Consider the following 14,585-nt stretch of genomic DNA (forward strand, 5'->3'; position numbering starts at 1 on the left):
TTTCATCTTGTCTCTTGATTTGAACAGATCATCAAAGCTCTAGTACGAAGATTTTGGCAGAGACAGGAGGGTTGTATTAGGCTTTGGAGAAAATGCTAAATTTAGCTGCAAATGCTGGATAAAAATTCTTGTAAGCAGGAGCTAGGATGATATCTGCCTTCTTCAAAGGTCTTTCAATGACATCTGTGCTGTTTGCTAGCTCCTCCAGATGGCAACAAGAGTGCTCAAATGATAAGAGGATATTGCACCAATTATGTTCTATTTACATTGGCTGCCAATTTGTTGTTGAGCCCAGTTTAAAGTGCTGGACTTCACCTTTAAATCTCTTAAGTGGTTTGGGACCATGTTACCTGGAGGCCCTCCTGTACCTATCTGAGCCTGAGGGAGCTTTATAATCATCCTGGGAGACCCAGCTCTCTGGCCCATCAATAAGACTCCTGTCACTAGGAATCAAAGGAGAACATACTAGTGATAGCCTCCACTGCCACTTATGCCAAAACTGAAATGTGGGGAGCAAAAATGGATTATGGTTGTTTTTTTTGGGGGGGGGGGTTTAAGAAAAGAAGTAGGTATATCTTCAAATGGTAAAGACCACAGGGTTCTTATTCAACATTAGATGCTCTATTTTAATTGAGTACTTTTTAGCTTCCCAGGTAATATTGCGTAATTGGCAAGGCTGAAATGCAATGTCAATATTTGGGAGTCCCCAGCCTCCTTTATCCAGTTTTCTAGACAAAATTCTCAGAGCCAGTCTCAATCTCTTTGAAAAACAGAGAAATTGCCTTCTAACAATACAGTGACATTTTTATATATTCAATGAAATATCTACATAGTGGCATTATTTGCATAAGCGCTATATTGTTTGTCTCCTATTGCAACCCTTCCCTGTACATTTTTGCTGGATAATTTCTATTTCTATTTTAAATTTCAAAAGACAGTTCAAGCAACAACATTATTGACTCTGCGTATATCATTCATTCATATCAGAACAGTAACTGGAGAATCTCCAAAGATTTAAGTGAGATGCACATAAAAGAATGAATAGTTTTGCATGGATGATTTGCCAGCAACCTTCCTTCAAACATGGCATATATGTTTTGCATGAAAAGCAACAAAGTGGTCAGAGTGACCCCAGGTGATTAGAGCTTCCAGGTGTTACTAGAAAACATGCATATCATAACTCAAGCATAGAGAGTGGAATCCAACCAAGTACTTCTGTTGGTGCAAGGATTTTTGGCTGCACAGTGAAAATTCCCCTCCTTTTCCTCTCCTTGTGTGTCAGGGTCAAATTTGGGGAGGACATGGAGGTGCACCAGAAGAAGAAAGGAAGAGGTTCCGTTGCACAAGTGCAAATCCTGTGCTAGCAGAAGTACTTCATTGGATACTGCCCATAGCAATTTGCCTTAGACCAAGTGAGCTTAGCATTGTGTACATTAACTGTCGTCTCCAAGTTTTCAGTTTCCATTCCTACCGCAAGCTGCCAGGAATTTAACCTGGGTGACTTTTCACAGGCAAGTAGACCCTCCAAGTTTGCCTATTCTCCAACGACAGTCCCAGATTTACAGAAGCAGTCCTGGTTTCCGATTTTATCCTAGAATGTTCTGCTTTTCCTTAAAGGGTAAAGGGGACCCCTGACCATTAGGTCCAGTCATGGCCAACTCTGGGGTTGCAGCACTCATCTTGCTTTATTGGCCGAGGGAGCCGGCGTACAGCTTCCAGGTCATGTGGCTAGCATGACTAAGCCCCTTCTGGCGAACCAGAGCAGCGCACGGAAATGCCATTTACCTTCCCGCCGGAGCGGAACCTATTTATCTATTTGCACTTTGACGTGCTTTCAAACTGCTAGGTTGGCAGGAGCAGGGACCAAGCAACGGGAGCTCACCCCGTTGTGGGGATTTAAACCGCTGACCTTCTGATTGGCAAGTCCTAGGCTCTGTGGTTTAACCCAGAGCGCCACCCGCGTACCTATTAGGACGTACCTATTTCCACAGGAGAAATGTTAGAGGATATAACACATGCTGTAGCAGTGCTTTATATTATTCTGCTTTGTTTTGTATTTGATTCCTGCACACAGTCAAAACGTAGTCTCTAGGCATACATGACCATATTGCTGTTTGCTTTGTTTAGCCTCTGTCAGCATCTGCACTTGCGTGGGTTCTTTGGCACATTGATTTTCAGGAGCACTGAGCACTGGTCATCTGTGCAAACATCGAAGAAAGCATTCTCAGTGTTTTCTCCTTTTCCCCTCTCAGAGAAAGAAATTAATGAGGGGGGAAACGCCTTAGAACAATTGTGAGAGGGCCAGTTGGAGGCAGAAGCAAATATTGACTTGCTGACATGCTATTTATGCATATGCCCAGGCTTTTATCTGCTCTGTAATAGCACATGTGCATTGACATCCAGAATTATTGTTTTCTCTTCCACTGTCTCAAACATTCTAAAGTGCATTGTGAAGAGGGATTCACAGCTATTATGCAGAGACAGCCCAAAGCAAGCCATTGTGTGGCAAAATGAAGCGAACTGCGTAAATAATGTTGTTTCCCCCCCAAATAACCCTGGGTTTTATTTGTTAAATCAAGTATCTCTGTAATTTGATTTTTTGAAATGAATATGTTTACAACTGATTAATAGTGTGGAGGAAGTAGCAGCACAGTGGTTTTAGCCTTTAATGCCTATAACTTTGTAAGTTTTTTTGGACTTCGTAAATAGTTGAAACTCCAAAGGGTTGTGGCATACTTTCTAGATTTTGTTCAAGGAAAGTTGGTGATCTTCACATGCACACCGTACTTTGAAAGTGCATGTCAGTACAGTGGTACCTCGGGTTAAGTACTTAATTCATTCCGGAGGTCCGTTCTTAACCTGAAACTGTTCTTAACCTGAAGCATCACTTTAGCTAATGGGGCCTCCCGCTGCCACTGTGCCGCCAGAGCACGATTTCTGTTCTCATCCTGAAGCAAAGTTCTTAACCTGAAGTACTATTTCTGTGTTAGCGGAGTCTGTAACCTGAAGCGTATGTAACCCGAGGTACCACTGTATGCTTTTCATTCTGTTTTTCATTCTGTTTTATCATTGACATTCTGTAATGTGTTTTCAATGTTGTATACCATCCAGGGATCTTTTGAGAAAGGGTGGGGATATAAATTGAAACAGCAACAGCAGCAGCAGCAGCAGCAGCAGCAACAACAACAACAACCTTTCCCCAAAGAATCATGGAAACTGTAGTTAGTTGAGGGTGCTGAGAATTGTAGCTCTGTGGGGGTAAACTACAGCTCCCAAGATTCCCAGGATAGTGGATGTGAAGGGTTGATAGTATGAGGTTGATAGAGGGAGTGTGGCTTGGACACAGTTCCAAGGGCCAGACAGAGATGCCTGGAGGGCCACATTTGGCCCACAGGCTTGAGATTCCTCAACCCTTTCTTTCATATGTGGTGGACCTGTAAATGGGTAAAAGGGCGTTAGGAAATAATCCATAATGAATTGAAAAAAAATGTTTAAGAGTCCTTTTTGTTGGGGATAATTCAGATGGAAATTCCCAGGTTTCAAAAAAGGTTATTTATGTATGCCATCACTGCAGCCCATGTTTTGTTAGCCCCAAATTGGGAAACAAGCGAGGTCCCAACTAAAGAAGAATGGCAGCTTAAACTGATGGAATATGTGCAGCTTGCGGTGGACCTAACATATAGAATAAGAGCACAAGAAGAACATACGTTTAAATAAAATGTTTATTGAATATATGGGGGGGAATTGCGTACACTTGAAAACATTGGCAGCATTAAGATAAATTCAACAGTGTAAATAAGTTTTGATGGATGTAACAATGGAATAGTGAATGGTTTAGTTTATGTAAAATATGCAGGGATTTATATTATGCAAAATGAACCATGGAAAGAGAAGAAGGGAAGTCATTGACATTTTAAGGATGTTTAAATGAACATTCTAAATTGTAAAACAGAAAATTTAATTTAAAAAATGTGTGTGTGTAGATATGAGAGATTCCCTGCCCCTGTTTTAAAAGGTGGTCAACCAGCAATTTGAAGTGGATAAAAACATCATCCTTTAAATGCATTTGAAAGATAAATAAAAGCAAAAAAAAAAAAATTGAAAGATAAATAAAAGCAACCTTGTAATTCCACCCATCCTCTGCAGGCACACACACACACTGTGTGATTTGATGACCTCTTTTCTGCTTTCCCCATTCAGGACAGTTCTGTTTACTTTGACCTCAGTGGTTGTGCTCGTCATCACAACTGACTGGATCAGCTGGGACAAGCTGAACCGTGGATTCCTGCCAAGCGACGAGGTTTCGCGGGCCTTCTTGGCTTCCTTCATCTTAGTGTTTGACCTTCTTATTGTCATGCAGGTACATTGTCTCAATATTTCTTCCAGGGAGTGCTGAAGTTGCTTTCTTGCTAGAGTCTCCCCACTCCAGCCTCTGCTGTTCTGCCAAGGCTTTATAAAGTCAAATAAATGTTTGTTTCACAGCCGCTATTAATAGATTTGCATTACATCAGTGTTCTTGGGTGGGGAGGGGGGGAAGGTTTTAAAAGCTACTTGTTTTTTTAAAAAATAAAAAAAAATCTGATTATTGCCAGCTTTGTTTTGCCAGGGTTTTGTGACTGTAGAAATGGGCAGTTGCCGTTTGCCAAAATGGAATGGAAGAAAAGGAGGAAATAAAAGGGAAGTTGTTTTGTGATAAAAGGCCTCCATTGTGAGGATGCAATAACATACCGAGGCAAGGTTTACAAAACTATCAATGTACAATCTGTGGTTATGTGGAATTAACAACCGTTCTCAACAGGCAGTCTTTCCCCCCTTTGTGCCAGCAAATTCTCACCCAGTCTAGCAGCAGCTTGTTGTGTCAGATTTCTTCCTACCAACCAGTGTTTCTAAGGAGATAGTTTTTTGTAGACCATCCAGGCTTGCTCTTTCAAATTTCACTGCTACATTGGGAGTCCTGCACAAGAGAAGAGCAAAAATGTCTTCATGTGGCCTTTCAACTCTGCCACCATTTGAATATTCACACACAGACACACATACACACATAGGGCTCTGGCAGACAAAGTAAGAATTTTCTTTGGTTTCAATTGACTTTTTTTGTCACTGACTATTTAGAGTAGAGTTTGCCAATGTAGAGGGTCACGGGTGGTGCTGTGGGTTAAACCATAGAGCCTAGGACTTGCCGATCAGAAGGTCAGTGGTTTGAATCCCCACAACGGGGTGAGCTCCCGTTGCTCGGTCCCCGCTCCTGCCAACCTAGCAGTTCGAAAGCACGTCAAAGTGCAAGTAGATAAATAGGTACCGCTCCGGCGGGAAGGTAAACGGCGTTTCCATGTGCTGCTCTGGTTTGCCAGAAGCGGCTTAGTCATGCTGGCCACATGACCCGGAAGCTGTATGCTGGCTCCCTTGGCCAATAAAGCGAGATGAGCGCCACAACCTGTCGTCTGCGACTGGACCTAATGGTCAGGGGTCCCTTTACCATTACCTTTGCCAATGTAGTGCCCTCAAGATGTTGTTGGACAACATCTCCCACCATCCCTGATCATTGGCCATTCTGACTGGTGTTTGTGGGGGATGGAGTCAACCACATGAGGAGGCCCATGGTATATCTACCACTTAGCTTCTAACCATGGTGGCCTTAGAGTCAATGTAGTTGGCGGAGATTGGTGGGTTGGTGAAGGCAGGGTTGTGTTGCTCACTTGGCTTCCTGATGGTGAGCATTGCTGCCAAGGGGAGAAGGGGCAAGGCATAGGGAGCCTAGCACAGTGCGGATGTGGCAGCTGCTGCTGGCAGTGTATCAGAACAAGTGTCAGCCATAAGATCTTCTCTGATTAACCTCGGGATCTTGTAGCCAGGAAAACTGGTGGGGAAACTGTTTCTTCCTTGTGTTTCTTCATAGTGGAATATGTCTAAGCCATCTCCAATCTCGTTCTACTCACCATTTGTGGTCTGGATTGAGTAGGTTGTTCTGTAGGTGGCAGCTGTGTGGATGGTTCAGAGGGTTAGACCCAGTGGCATAGCGTATGCTGCCAGTACCCAGGGCCATGTGGAGGAAGTTGAGAGGGAGGGCGATGGATAGAGTACTCATGCACATTCAACTGCCCAGCAGTCTCCACATCACCCAAGAGATCGCAGCTGCAGAGATAAGAAAAGAGTTGTTTGGTTGTTTGGAGATGTCACTTCCTAGTTCACATGGAGAAGCCATGTTCAATGGAGCCCAGCTCTGTGCCCCCAGTACACCACTGGTTAGACCAGCCCATGCCAATGTGGTTTCCCTTCAAATGTTTTGAACTACAACTCCCAGCACCTGCTGGCTGGTCCAAGACACCTGGAGGGCAAAGACTGAGTTGGCCTTTTTTCTCCCAACCATCCTGTGCTTCTATCCTTCAGTGCAGTTCTACTGAGAATGCCAAAGCAATATGTGATGTAATGGCTGGTTCCAGTAGGCAGAAACCTGGCTTAATAGTATGCCTCTGAACTTTGGTTTAATGGGGGAAACTATGAAAGTGTGACCGTCTCTTTTACAACGTGATGCAGTTTTCCTTCCACTTTTGTTTTGCTTCCCCAACCCACTCTTCACATTGTGTTTAATAAGATGCAAGAGAGCTTCTAACAAATGGATCCGCTTTGTGTGGCCGCAATGAGAAACATGAATACGAATAGCCCCTACATTATCCTATGCAACACTGAATATCATTATACTGAAGGCACAGGATGCTGCCACCATTATTACTAAATCATTCCTTTGACTATGAAAAATGAAGTCACCACAATATGACCTTGAGGGTATCGAGCTAAGAGGGAAACTTCATTTGAAAATCCTTGGCTTCAGTGCTCCCTCATATATATATATATTACTGTGCAGAGTAAGTCTTAAGTTTAATTGCATTTTTGAATGATGTTTGCACAGCAGAGTTGTTATTTATTTAAAGATATTTATCCAGGATGCACACAACGGAGGTGACTCATCTTATTTACAAGGTGGCTCCGGCACCCGCAAATTGCCATTGCAATAAAGTTAGGCCAACTCAGGCTGGTATTAAATTACAGGTTGAAATAATAATAATTGCAGTAAAGGCCTTCTAACCAAACTAGGGACCAACCAGAAGTGCCCTAAATGCTCATATAAATTTGGTTCAGTTGTACTGAGAACATTACTTTCCACTTGTGGATTATTTAATCTTATATAACAGGAGAAGCCAATGTGGTGGCTATCATATGGACTACAACTCCTATCATCCCTGAATAATCATCATTCTGCCAGGGCTGATGGGAGTTGTAGTCCAACATCTGGAGAGCACCGTATTGGCTACTCTTGCTGCACACCATTTCCTGTGATTTCCTCCAAATTGTTACTACTTTATATGCAACTAACTTTAGTAATAGAAACAGAACAGGACTGAGCCACAGTTTCTCAGTAAATAATTTCCGAACAGATTTTTTTTGAAAAGCAATATTTTTGAACTCCTGAATGAGGCTGTGGATCCAGTCTTAATATTGCTCAATATTAGTTTAATATTACTAACGGAAGCCATAAGCTTGGTCCCTAGTCCTCTCAGTCCTCTGCTTCCTTAATCCGCCAACATGAACTAATAATCATAGAGGATGATATCCAGAATTAGCCACCCTCAGAATACAGTCACTTAAAGCAATTAAGTAACAGAATCAAATTATTTAAGTCAATTGATTTCAGTGGGTCTCCTTGGCAATAAGTGTTGGCTGTCACCCAGAGTTTAATTCAACATTAAAGTGAGCCATATCCTCTCAAAAAAAAAAAAAAAACATTATTGAAAATTTCCTTTGTTAAGCTGTTCCTAAACTATTGGACAATTTCAGTTCTCCCCTGGATAATGTTTGGCGAATTGTCCTCAACCCAATTTCACTGCCCAAAATAGCATGGGGGATTATGGGAGGCCATTTTCACTCAGCTGTAAGTACCAATCATCTAGAATTGGATCCAGATTTAAGTCAGTGGGTCTACTCTAAGGATGACTAAGTTTGAATCCAACCCCTAGTGTGCAAAAGTCATTCTCAGCATTGGGGGGGGTTGTTATATTGAATCCCTGCTGAAATGGTTAGGATTTGGTGTTTATTTCAGTCCAATATTCATCTCGCTTTTCAACTCAGTACAATGCAACTATGACTGGCGCCATCGCAGCAACATTTTTGAAATGCATCATATCCCATCATGCAAGGCAATGGACCAAAAGTTGGGGGGTGAGGTTTTGGAGGCCAGGATGATACTGAGCCCCCAGCATATACACACGTATAGGACCTGTTCTGCACTTGTGCAAGATCACTTCACTAGGCAGTGTATGTGAATATTGCATCCACATGAGGGTTCAACTGTATGAATCTTTCCAAATTTGTTAGCACCCTCCTGTACAGTTGTGATATCCTCATACTTTCCCCTATGCCATGGGGCCACACCAGGCAGTGAAGTACTTCTCATGATGCTAAACAAGTGTATGTGCAGTTTGTGAAGAAGGCGTAACAGATTTTTGTAGCTGCGCTTATATTTTTAACTGCTGTTTGCTCATCTCACTTTACAAGAATTATTGGCCTCAAGCTGATGGAGCCAATTTAAGTGCAAATATACTGTGTTCCAAGTGTGCCACTATACACTCCGAGTGAGGGTGGGAGAGAAAACAGCTTTACCAATATGTAGGCAATACTGCATCAATTCTGCTTGATGCAAATTGATGTAGCGGCAAATAAACTTCTGGAATTTGTGTGTGGGCAGAAGCCATAGAGAGTCAGAACTGGAACAACTGGGACAACAGAGCTAAGGAATCTAAATGAACAGCCAATAGAAATTTCAGCTGTGGTCTCAGGCACATATTTACTTGAAACAGATGGATTGTTCATTGTTTTTGTTGATGATGATGATGAGAAATTGTCCTTTGCAGTTTGGATGCAAAAGAGGGTGAAAGTGGTCACAACCATGGATTTTTTTTCAGCCAGAACTCACCAGAAATCAGCTTTGGCACCTCCCATGTGAGGTATACCTGTATACCTGAAGGAGCGTCTCCACCCCCATCGTTCTGCCCGGACACTGAGGTTCAGTCCTGAGGGCCTTCTGGTGGCTCCCTCCCTGTGAGAAGCGAAGTTACAGGGAACCAGGCAGAGGGCCTTCTCGGTAGTGGCGCCCGCCCTGTGGAATGCCTTCCCATCAGATGTCAAAGAAATAAACAACTATCTGACTTTTAGAAGACATCTGAAGGCAGCCCTGTTTAGGGAAGTTTTTAATGTTTGAATATTTATTCTATTTTTAATGCTCTGTTGAAAGCCACCCAGAGTGGCTGGGGAAACCCAGCCAGATGGGCAGGGTATAAATTATTATTACTGTTATTATTATTATTAAACAGGGAAGGTGTTCATGGTGAGTGAGTTCTGGCACCTCTTTTTCTAGAAAAATAGCATTGGTCACAACTGTCAACAGAAAACAGGAGACAGACAAGGCAGCTGTGCAGTATGGTCCCAATAGAACTCCTCTCTGCTCTTGTGCCTTTTATTCAATAAAAACACCCCTTTCACAGGGTTGCATCCAATGCTATTTATCCCATGTTAGTTATGTTCAGAGTAGACCCACTGAAATTAATGAGCAGGGCTATCTTTGGCATGGCAATTTCAACACTAACATTGCATACAGCCCATAGTTTTTAATGATGCATCTAGTGCCATGTGTAGTTTGACCCTGAGGCTTTGGCAAGCCCAGGTGCTTGATAACCATTTTTAATGTAAGATGGCATTCTGTGTAACTTCTTCAGAAAACAGGGCACAGATATGGATGCCCAGTAATAATGAGCACAACAACAAATCAATGAAACCCTCAGCGCCTTCTTTATGAGATACCCTTATGGGCTGATACACTCAGCCTTCCATTCACTGTTTCAAAATTTATTTCTTTGACTACCTCCAAGGACGACATTCTCTTTGACCTATCCTGACACGCATTAGTCTATCTGACCCACCTCATCAAATTTATCAGACTTTTCCCATCTGGATTTAATTAATTTGGTACAGGGAATCAAGGTTAATTGTTGACCTCATATCAATCAGATTTGTGTTTCCTAGGTCTTTTCACTTCCCCACTTGCTTTCATATGTACCTTGACCTTCCTATCAAGGTTTCACATGATTGATGGCTCCTATCAAGTCCATGTGCACCTTACACTTCCATCCTTGCTTCCTTCATCATTCTGAGAATACAACAAAGCTCTCTTTCCAGTAACACTGAAGTTTACTTGTAACTTAAGTGTAGCAAAATTGAGCTAAAGTACCTTGAAAACAGTTTTCTTCAAATTGGGATGTGTCCATCAGATCACACCTTCCTGCTAAGTGTGTATTGATGGTTTATTGGTAAAGGTAACAATGTCGGTAATGAAAGTAACTGTAATGCCGTGGGGAAACGTCTTAGTTTCTGTTCCGTTTCTAACATCTGCATCAACATTTCTGTGAAACAGAGAACAATCTAAAGTTAGATCATTTCAAGCACACATTAGAAGTAAGTGGGATTCTGGACTGAGAGAAATACAGGGATTTATGACCTGTATTGTAATTGGGATCTTAACTCTGAACAGTTTCAGTAAGTCCATTCCATTAATCAGGCACTGTGACATGTCTGACCTTACTGTAATAGCAGATCAGTTAGAGGTATAACTGAAGTTATCTTGTAGAGAAATAATTCATTATTGCTTAAGCCCTCAGAACAATTGCGCCAGAAGAAGCACATTAAATTCAAGGGCTCGGAATATTTTCAAGTTTGGACATTGCCAGACCTGCAACAAAAAGTGAAAGTGATGCCCTTCTGCTTTAGATTGGAGCTCATTTTACAAAGGGGGCACACAGAGGAGACAAAAAACAATGCCATCTCTTGAATCTGCTATCCAAAGCATCTGTTTCATGCTGGGGGGGGGGGGAAATAAGCAGGTATGCCCTGGTCATAGCCCAAGCATCTCCCAAGTGTCAGTCTCAACATTCTCCAAACTCAACTCACAACTTCTGAAACAGATCTGAACATGCCCCCCCGGAACTGCTGCCTCTGTTGGCAGTTTTGGCTTTCTGCACCATCAGTATGAAGCACGTGGTTTCTAAGGTTACACCCCAAAACTCCTAGGGGTGGCTACCCTGTGGACCTCCAGCTGGACTCCAACTCCCATCAGCCCCTGCTAGTATGGCCAATGGTCAGGGAGAAGTTGTAGTTCAATAACATCTAGAGGCCTACAGCTTTGCCACTCTTGCTATACCCACATACCCACATGCACTGAATAGCAAACAAGGGACTGGATTGAAATGGCAGCTACTTACGTTTTCGTTGGGATCCAGTATCACTGTCATGAAGGTTAGCAGCCATGTTGTTTTCAGAACATAGTTGAATCTGTGGCTCACAGTACAGCTTTATGAAGAGTGATGGGGACTTAACAGCTAGTGAAGCATAATATCTTTGAAAGATGAGATAACAAGCATCTGGGCAAACATCAAATGGTCATGTGAACTGGCCCCGGTCATTATAGGAACTGACCCAGACCCTGGAATCATCATCTGAAGATGTTCTTTGTGTGCCTCCTCCATGAGATGTCAGGAGGGGGGAGGAACATGAGAACGAGCCTTTTCAGCAATGGCTCCTCATTTGTGGAGTGCTCTCCCCAAGGAGGGGAGAGGGGGTTCTCTCCTTCTGGCCATTGGTCAGCAGTCATGGCTATTTAATGCTTTTCATTAAAGCATTAATGAATGCTTTAAGGAAGCATTCCCACCAGTCATTGCTGTTATTTGCCGCTCGGGAGGGGATGGATATTTCAAGGTTGAAAATGCCACTGTGTTGAAATAATAGAAAGCTTGAAATGGCAAAAATTGCTTGCTTTCTGTCTTCCCCTCCCTGTTTTCTCGCAGCTATTCTGGTACAGTGATTGGCCTCTGCAGAGAATATCCATCTGCTGTAATTTTTCTCTGATTGACTCCATTGTTCTAAGATGTGCCTTTCGTGCTTCGTGCTTCCTCATTGTTGCCTGTATTACAATGACAGTAGGTGGATTGGTTGTCAAGAGTTTCATTCTCAAGAACCAATGCTCAGAAATGTCTTAATTTGCCCGTGAATATATACTAGAATTTGTTATGCTTTAACAGCTATAAAGGCTAATGTTACTTTTTTAGGAAGCAAACTGCAGGTACTAAGATTTCTGCACCTCCCCTTTGTTATTTAATTCAGGGGTTGGGAACATTTCTCAGCTTGAAGGCTGCAGTTCCAGGGGCCACAGACCAACGGGGGAGGGGGGGCAGAGCCAAAAACAGGCAGAGAAATGGATGTTACTCCTAGCTTTGTGCAGAAGGTTACATTCCAGCCAAGCAAAATACACGTCCCTCTCCATCCTCCATCCACCCAAACCTCTTGAATCCGGACCACTACAGAATGCATATCAAATCAGTCATGTTTATTGGTTTGAACGCTCTCCTTCCTATCAAAATTTCCCTACAGAAAAGTGCATGTCACTGAAAGGGTTTTAGCTTCCCTATCTTCCTGATATGCTCGTTTTCTGGCATGATGAAATTTCAACATTCAAATATGTAATTCGTCGCCCGCAGTCTGAAAGAGCATAATTTTGCAGGAGGCCTGAATGACGTACGTTGGGGTTCAAAAAGTGGATTGTAAGCATTCGCTTCTCTTTGTCTAGCTCAAGTCACACTGTTACATTCATCTTCCAAACTGCCCTGTTACTCCATTGATTCCCATTCTCTGAACGCTACCTTAAAATAATTACATGTTAAGCTCTTGTTTGAAATGCACCTTTCAGGCTTGTCTCAGGGACCATGGGATCTCACAGACATAATCCTCCTTGGGCACACTGATGCATATTAGCAACTGCATGCACAGTGCACACCAGAGTAAAGAAATTGTTTGCTGTTAGCGCTAGCATATACAGAAACAGCAGGATAAAATATGAGTAATGTTGTGTGTCTGATTGCTTCTTTTCTGCATAGCCGATTAAATGGCAGTTGTTTGTGCTTCCTCAGGAAGTTTGATGGCTACTGGAGAGTACCTTAGTTGAAAGGCACACTTATTTTTATTGCCTTTGAGCGCCTGCAATGTACCATAAAGCTGTTGCCATTTTTGCATAACAAAAGGGATATGCATGCTTAATCACTAGGTGCCTTGCAATAATGACTACGTTAGGTATATTAGCATCTGTTATAATAATACTTTATTGTGGCCATTAATGGGTAATTTTGCTTCTCTTCACCATACAGAGGTAGGGATTTTTTAAATTTATTTTTTTGCCCGCTTTGTTTACATAGCAATTGAATGTTACAGTTCCTTCCCAAGAATGCTTAAACTCTTCCAAAACTGTACATTTGAATTTTTTAAAAAATAGAATACATTTTCAACTTGTTTAAAAATAATAAACATGAACAATAACAGTTTTAACGCAAGCCAGGCTTCTGGCATCCCACTGGTCAGAATCAAAACATGTTTGTAAAGTTTCCACCTTAGCTATTACTGCGTTCTCACTGGATTGTGTTACAATTGTATTATGGAATTTGGCTTGCGTGGTAATGGATTAATCTTAGCTAAGTAAGCATGCCAAACAACATTTGTCTTATAAAGCCACAGGAGCTGCGGCAGTATTTTATCTTCTGCTAGCACATTTGCAAAGCTAAGCAGGGTCCGGTATGGTTTCAAACTGGATGGGAGACCGCATGTTGAGATTACCTGCATTGCAGGGGGTTGAACTAGAGAATGCCTGGAGTTCCTTCCAACTCTACAATTCTATGATTCTAAGGTGCAAATGGACAAGAGATGTCTTCTTGTGGTAATGTCAACACACACAATCACTTATTGTTGAAGATACAGTGGTACCTTGGGTTAAGTACTTAATTCGTTCCGGAGGTCCGTTCTTAACCTGAAGCTGTTCTTAATCTGAAGCACCACTTTAGCTAATGGGGCCTCCCGCTGCCGCCGCGCCACCACGATTTCCGTTCTCATCCTGAAGCAAAGTTCTTAACCCAAGGTACTATTTCTGGATTAGGGGAGTCTGTAACCTAAAGCGTATGTAACCTGAGGTACCACTGTACTACAGAATTGATCCAGCATCTATGGCTTCTGAAAGGCATGATCACGTTTTAAGTTTGCATAGTATTAGAACAAAAACACCTTGAAATGATCTGTAATGACACTAGAGAGAGAAAACAGACTTTGCCTTCCTCGTTCTGTACATAAATTTATCGTCGCAAAATTAATCTGTTCTCAAAGTTCTATTTGCTTGTGCTGCTTATATCTTATTTATGGGTTTGTGCACAGCATTTTACATCTCTTCCGCTGCTACGCTGCTCTTCTGCTGAACAGACTGGAATAAAGGTCCCAGTAATGAGTCAGTCTCTGCCCTTGGATTTGACATGGCACAAAATGAAAGGGGATTGGGAAGGAGAAGGAAAAAGGCAAACTCGGGCATTTGTTGTTAGCTACAGAGTTCTTGTTATGACCAGCTGGAGCAAAAATAGTCCAAAGAGAGAAGTCAAAAGTTCCTGGTCTCTCTGCATGCCCCCCTACACCCCAAAATTGGCCCATGTGGTCAGGAAAGCCCCCAGAGCAGC

General features: G+C 42.4%; 1 protein-coding gene across 3 annotated transcripts in view; it reads left to right on the forward strand.

The window, feature by feature from the left end:
* TMEM117 (transmembrane protein 117) overlaps nucleotides 1-14,585 on the forward strand; it is a 215,576-nt gene that overhangs the window by 164,977 nt on the left and 36,014 nt on the right. For all 3 annotated transcript variants that reach the window (XM_083574570.1, XM_083574569.1, XM_083574571.1), the window contains exon 6: nucleotides 4,201-4,360. In XM_083574570.1, coding sequence (XP_083430696.1) covers nucleotides 4,201-4,360 — 160 coding nt within the window. The remainder of the gene's footprint in view (nucleotides 1-4,200; nucleotides 4,361-14,585) is intronic.

The sequence above is a fragment of the Podarcis filfolensis genome (assembly GCF_964270895.1).
Source record: "Podarcis filfolensis genome assembly, chromosome: 10".
Classification (NCBI taxonomy): domain Eukaryota; kingdom Metazoa; phylum Chordata; class Lepidosauria; order Squamata; family Lacertidae; genus Podarcis; species Podarcis filfolensis.